At 36.0% G+C, this 7,500-nt stretch overlaps 1 protein-coding gene across 3 annotated transcripts in view; it reads left to right on the forward strand.

The window, feature by feature from the left end:
- The window catches only part of LOC106877313 (glutamate receptor 2), a 52,752-nt gene extending 46,215 nt beyond the window's left edge, over positions 1–6,537 (forward strand). For all 3 annotated transcript variants that reach the window (XM_089349516.1, XM_089349515.1, XM_089349517.1), the window contains 3 exons: positions 1,272–1,472; positions 3,587–3,941; positions 5,579–6,537. In XM_089349516.1, coding sequence (XP_089205642.1) covers positions 1,272–1,472; positions 3,587–3,941; positions 5,579–6,327 — 1,305 coding nt within the window. In that variant the 3' untranslated portion in view covers positions 6,328–6,537. The remainder of the gene's footprint in view (positions 1–1,271; positions 1,473–3,586; positions 3,942–5,578) is intronic.
- Positions 6,538–7,500: the final 963 nt, after the last annotated feature.

A 7,500-nucleotide genomic window follows, 5' to 3' on the forward strand; every position in this document is an offset into this window, starting at 1 on the left:
AAACACGCGAACTTACTTCGTCCCCACTTTCAAGTTCGTGCCTCACAGCGTTCATACACACATAATTTTTCCCGTCTGGCCGTATAGCCTTTTTCTGTTTGTTTTCCTGTCTTGTTTTTTGTCCGCCACTACATTCCTCCATGGCAAGGTTTAATTTGTGTATACAAATTTAATTTGCGGTCCATGGGAAGAGCCGTTTTAATGATGCGTCCTACCTAGCTCTTCGAAACGCCGGTGTTAAAACGGGGGTAGCTGATGAAGGAAAATGTTCTCTATGTGGCTTGTGTGTTTTCTTGTCTACGTTTTGTTTGCAATGTCCTGTACCCAGATATGCACCTATACATACAGGTAGATGTCGGTATGCATATACCTGTACGTATATATGCATATACTCATTTACTATTTGTTTATATATATATACCAGGTCATCCCATAAGTTCTGTCTGAATTTTGAATAAATAAAACAAGTGATCAAATTTTTTATTTAATTGAAATTTAATCATCAATGTCCTTTCCATGATTATCTATGATTTCCTTCCATCTATTTACAAGCTTTTGAATCCCATCAATGTAAATCTCTTTTGGTTTAAAAGCGAAGAACTCTGAAATGTCAGTTTCGACCTCCTTCTGGCTTGAGAAAGTTATGTCCTCCAAATGATTCTGTAAACTACGAAACAAATGGTAATCTGAAAGAGCAAGGTCAGGAGAATAAGGTGGATGAGGAATTTTTTCCCAGCCAAGCCCTTCGATCTTCTGTGATGTGATCTTTGCAGTGTGGAGTCACGCATTGTCCTTATGACTGATAAAACATCACTCCTTTTTGATTCACTAAAGCGGGTCTTTTTTTCTTCAAAGCTTGGTTCAAACACTCCAATTGCTGACAGTAGACTTGAGCATTGATTGTTGCATTAGGTGGTAACAATTCAAAGTGAATTACTCCTTTGCAACCCCACCAGATAGAGAGAACCTTTTTTCCATGAAGTTCCCTTTTCGGTTGTGGTTGAGCTTTTTCCATTTTACCAAGCCACTGTTTACGATGTTTAACATTTCGATAGAAGATCCATTTTTCGTCACCAGTCAATCCAAAAAGGGTGAAATGAGTTCGTAAGAATGGAGAGAAGAGCAGATGTCAACTCGGGATTTGCGGTTGCTTTTGGACAATTCATGAGATACCCATTTTCCAAGTTTAGGAACCTTTCCAAGTTGTTGAAGATGACAATGAACAGTTGTATGGTTTGAACTAATACGTCTTTTATTCTTATGATTTTCAGTCTCCCCCTTATGTTATTCACACTGTCAATGAAACAACCGGAGAAGAAACCTACACTGGATTCCTTGTCGACGCCTTGGACGACATTGCCAAACTGAGTGGCTTTAAATACAAGATTCAATTGGTTCGTGATGGAAAATATGGATCAATTCCAAAAAAAGGCGGAAACTGGTCAGGAATGATTGGTGAAATCATAAACGAGGTAAATTACAAAACATTTATGGTAACGCTTTAAATCCTCATAGTCATCTCATGATCACTTCAGATAATGGGATTTTGCAACATGCAGTATCTTCTTTCATAGATCAGGTAAGTAAATATATGCTCCGTACGTTCCGGTGTCACGTAAAAAGCACCCACTACACTCTCGGAGTGAGTAGTTGGCGTTAGGGCAGGGCATCCAGCTGTAGAAGCCATACCAAATCAGATTGAAACCTGGTTTGTTTGTAAGGTGGGAAGCTTTGTGTGTGTGTGTGTGTGCGCGCGCGCGCGCGCATACAATTTACATTACATACAATGCTTATATGTAATATATATATATCGGCCGCCAACACTTTTTCCTGCAAAAAAAGGGTAGCCTATCCTGTTCAGGCTATATTATTAGCATTATCTTGCGTTTGAGAATTTAAAATCACTTCTTTAACTTTCTAAGACATCTCAACGCTTCTAAAAGCAAACTTCGTTTGTTTGTTTACGTTCATCATAATTTGAATTTAATAAATAGATAGATAGATAGATAGATAGATAGATACACACACACACACGCAAATACATATATGTACATACATAAAAAGATATATATGTATACATATACATACATACATACATACACACATACAAATGTGTGTGTGTGTGTGTGTGTGTGTATATATATATATATATATATATATATATATATATATATTTACAAGGGGGAGTAGAAATTGATTCGCATTGGTAAGCAGCTCTCCAGCTTACCAGTTTTCAGTCAAACCGTCCAACCCATGCCAGCATCTAGAACGGAAGCTAAATTATGGTGATGATATATTATATGGTAATGCTTCAAAATGTAGAAAAGCTCTTGATCAACGAAGAGAGTAAAGATAATGTTATAATGAAAATTGCAAATGTTGTTAATTAAAACTGCACAGAGTTTCGTGCCGGTAATATTTACTTAACCAGTTTTCAAGCTCTTGAGAAATGGTAAAAATACATGTTTTGACTGCGAAACCTTGGGTAGCTGTAATTAACAAAACTTATGACTTTTATTATAACCTGTATGTATGTATGTATGTATATATATATATATATATATATATATATATATATATATATATATATATATATATATATATATATATATATATATTCAGATGAATATGGTACTTAAGTTGAGGCACCAGAATTTAGTACGGTATTAACCATACAATTTCAAAATAAGGTGATTAAAATCAAAATAAACAAGGAAATCCAGAGGTAATGCAGTACGATCGTTTCAAGCAACTCCATTTAATTGAACAAATGCAATCATTACATCAATTTAAATGCAGAGCAATCCTCAGCTGCATAAAGACATAGAATTTAACTAAATTATACTGATGTGTTCATTTGTTTTAATTTAATTAAATTCTATGTCTTTATGCAGCTGCGGATTGCTCTGCATTTAAATTGATATAATGATTGCATTTGTCCAGTTAAATGGAGTTACTTGAAACGATCGTACTGTATTACCTCTGGATATCCTTGTTGCTTATTTTGATATATATATATATATATATATATATATATATATATATATATATATATATATATATATATATATATCTATATATATATATATATATATATATATATATATATATATATATATACACACACAGAAAGAGAGAGAGAGAGAGAAGATAAAACCACGAAAAGGTGATAATTATTATAGATATATAAGAATATAAATATAATCATAGTTAAGAGTACCGAAGAAGCACCACCGTGCCAGAAATAGCAACCAAAACTGACTCTAAAACCACATCATGTATTAAGTTATTCTTAATTATAATTGTGTGTGTGTGTGTGTGTGTGTGTGTGTGTGTGTGTGTGTGTGTATCTTTTCCATCTTTGATTATAAAAAAGGAAAAATAAAAATATGAACTGCTTATTTTGCAGGACCCACAAGCTTCAGACAGAAAGAAAGGAGAGGAGCGAGGGAGAGATCTAATTGTTATATTCATAAATATTACAACTGGAAAAAAAAGGGGGCTAAGGAAAAATACAGGAAAGGAATGAGTTTTGTTTCTTTATATTTTGTAATCTTTATTTTTTTGTTTTGTTTGTTTGTTTTAGGTGGCAGATATTGCTGCAGCTCCCCTCACTATGACAGTCGCTCGTCAGAAGGTTATTGACTTTTCTGTACCATTTCAAAAAGCAAGCCCGGCTATCTTACTCCGTAAACCAAAGAATGACCAAGTTGGGTTTGTCGATCGATTTATGAGGCTTTTCGTACCAATGTCTTCTAGTGTCTGGCTGCATACTTTTATCGGTATGCTTGCAACCGCCATTGCTCTCTATGTCATCTGCTACTTCAGTCCCATTGAATGGCGGAAAATGGCCATCCACAAAGACGCAACTTTAAGAGAAAGGGAGTCGTTCACATGTTTAAACAGTTTCTGGTTTGTTGCAAGTTGCCTCGTTTGGCAAGGTACGTATATTTTAATATCTTTTTTATCGTTAATCTTTTACTTGCTTCAATCATTGGTTTTGGCCACGCTGGAGCACTATCCTAATGGGTTTTAGTCGAATAGATCAACCCCTGCCAAAGCCTAATAAAACATTAAGCATTACAAAGCTTTTCAAGGGACATTCTACAGTAATCAGTTCTCGTGACAGAGGGGTTTCTTTCAAGGGACACTGTACAGTAATCAGTTCTCGTGACAGAGGAGTTTCAAATAAATATATATAATATATATAAATAACATGTATCGAAACATGTGTCGGAAGTAAAAGAATTTGAATAACACCTGCGTTTAACTCCATTTATTTATTTATATATTATACAAAATATTTCACGTAAACCCAGAGTTTCTGCCTTTAAAAACAAGGAGTTACAACCTTTTTACGTGTGTGATTTTTTGCTACCCTGGTAACTATTTATCTATTCTTTCTGTGTTAATTGTTATATATATATATATATATATATATATATATATATATATATATATATATATATATATATATATTCTCTCTCATCTGAAACAATTTTGGGGCCACGCGGAGACATAGTGGCCAAGTTCCTTTCGAATGTTGGGCATCGTGGAGGCAATGACCAAGACCGTTGGCATTATGTCATGCTTGAGAAGAAGACCCATCAAACCGAGCAAAATCACAATTGTGGCAGATACCAGTGTCACGCAAATTAGCACCTGTGCCGGTGGCACGTAAACACACCCTGGTGCCACGCAAATGGCATCCATGCCGGTGGCACGTAAAAGCACCTATAACATTTTCAGCGTGGTTGGCATTAGAAAGGGCATCCAGCCACCGAAAACCATGGAGTCTGGTGCAGTCTCCAGTGTACCAGCCCAGTCAGACCGTCCAACTCATGCCAGCTTGGAAAACGGACGTTAAATGATGGTGATTATCGTAAAACATTGCACACGGCTGTTTATATTGATCTTTTGAATACACATTAGTGATTTGCTAAATCATCCTACTGATGAAGCTACGGAATTAGCCGAAACTGACTGATCAGTTTAGGGAATTATGCTGTTACCATAGAGAGAATTTTCTCTTATGGTAGAAAAGGCATAAAACCACCCTATGTGTTCACAATGTTGCCATTCATAAGCCGACAGTGAACAGATAGGATGTTTTTTATGGGGGCTAATGCAGTTTCGCACCCTTCCTTGAAAAATGCATTTTTTTGGAAAAAATTTTTTCGAATTCCTACGTTTTAGATGTCAGAGATTACGAATATGCAGAAGAAAAAAATCATTTCACCCCACTTTAAATTTTTGATTTTGTTTACTTCAATGAGATTGTAGCGAATTGACAAACATATGCAAATCGAAATTAAATACAGACAAAAACATTAAAGTGAAAAGAATTTGCGATTTGACATATGACATACGAAAGAAATATCTTTGAACTCAGTTTATTCTTCGTGTATATCATTCCATAAATCATTCCTTAATTTATCTTTTTAGACCCATGTAATTAATCAGCTTCGGTTATCTCTCTTAGCTTATTTTCATTTTATAATCTATTTTCCATATTTATATGAAATTTAAATATTTTTTACAAATTCAAACTCAGTATTCATTTGTTTATTTTTAACAGGATATGAAAGAACGCCTCGCTCGGTCGGCGCCAGAATTATTGTTTTCTTCTGGTGGGTATTCTGCGCATTATTTCTCATGACATATACAGCAAGTTTGACGAATTATTTGCGCATCATCTCCCAGTGGGACGCTCATTGGTCCAGTATGCCTGTAGTAGCTGACCTCCAGGAGTTGTCCAATCAGAACGTCATAAAATATGGAATGTTAGGAAGTGGCTCGACAAGCGCATCCTTTGAAAACAGTAATGTAGGCTTCATGAGAAATATCTTTAACGATATCAAAAACCGCAATTCTTTTCACAGCTCCATTAAAGATGGAGTTGATAGAATTCGCAAATCGTATGAAGAACCATATGCTTTCATAATGGAATCGCCTTCGGCTATGTATCTCGCCAATCGAAAGCCATGTGATCTTATGCTCATCTTAGATCCATTAGCATATGAAAGATACTTTGCTTTCGGCTTCAAAACAGGATTTGACCATGCCAGCATTATTAACCAAGCAATTCAAGAAATGCGAGAGAGTGGCCGCCTAAATGAACTTAGAAATATTTGGTGGAAAGACCAATGTGCCACTTTTGACAATGTTTTACAAAAACCAGTGAGGGAATCATTTTATTCGGTAACACTCGGAAGTTTTTCGGGAGTTCTCATAATGTTGGCTATTGGTGTGATACTCGGTTCTATTGTAGCAGGAATTGAAGGACTCGTGACCCGACGAAAATATAGCGTTACTGGAAGCATTTAATGAAATGCTTCAATTAAAAGAAAATAATTACAGAAAACTACATTAATTAAAAAGTGAAAGACAACCACTAATTAAGATTTTTAGTTAAAGAAAAACAAAAAAATAATATTTGATATTTTCTAATCTGCAGTTTCGGAGTGATCTTTTTTGTATTTTTTATTTTTATTTTTAAAGCCTATTTCTTGAAATAAAATTTCGTCTGCATTTAGATTTTTTTGTTTGTTTATTGTTCTTGAAATGAATCATAACTTTTAATCCTTTACTTGTTTTAGTCATTGGACTGTGGCCAGGCTGGAGCACTGCCTTAGAGGGCTTTAGTCGAACACATCGACTCCAGTATTTTTATTTTTTAGTCTCGTACTAAGTCTCTTTTTCCCAACCACAATGTGACAGAGACATAAACAAACCAACAACGGTCGTCAGGTGGTGATGAGGTAGAGGACAAAAGCACACACAAGTGTGTGTATGTGTGTAGTACAAGCTTCCGCACAGTTCCCATCAACCAAATTCATCCACAAGACACTGGTCGACTCAGGGCTATGTTAGTTGACACTTGCCCAAGGTGTCGTGCGGTGGAACTGTAAAATCTACACACCGTGCATGTGGCTACGTGTGTGTTACAGATTCTACATACATTGTTATCTATCTCGAAATAATGTTGCCATTTCTCTTGGAATATTTTCCAAAATTTACAAACTCCAAAATCATTCTAGAATAATGCAGCAGTGGCTGTGTGGTAAGTAGCTTGCTTACCAGCCACATGGTTCCGGGTTCAGTCCCACTGCGTGGCATCTTGGGCAAGAGTCTTCTACTATAGCCTCGGGCCGACCAAAGCCTTGTGAGTGGATTTGGTAGACAGAAACTGGAAGAAGCCCGTCGTATATGTGTGTGTGTGTGTGTGTGTTTGTTTGTTTGTGTGTCTGTGTTTGTCTCCCTAGCATTGCTTGACAACCGATGCTGGTGTGCTTATGTCTCCGTTACTTAGCGGTTCAGCAAAAAGAGTGCGATTAAAATAAGTACTAGGATTACAAAGAATAAGTCCCGGGGTCGATTTGCTCGACTAAAGGCAGTGCTCCAGCATGGTCACAGTCAAATGACTGAAACAAGTAAAAGAGGAAAAAGAGAGTAAAGAAAAAAATCCCAGGTCTGAGGAATCCAGCGACAAAGCGAAGA

This window comes from Octopus bimaculoides, chromosome 3 (genome assembly GCF_046866305.1).
Source record: "Octopus bimaculoides isolate indiv1 chromosome 3, ASM4686630v1, whole genome shotgun sequence".
NCBI classification, from domain to species: domain Eukaryota; kingdom Metazoa; phylum Mollusca; class Cephalopoda; order Octopoda; family Octopodidae; genus Octopus; species Octopus bimaculoides.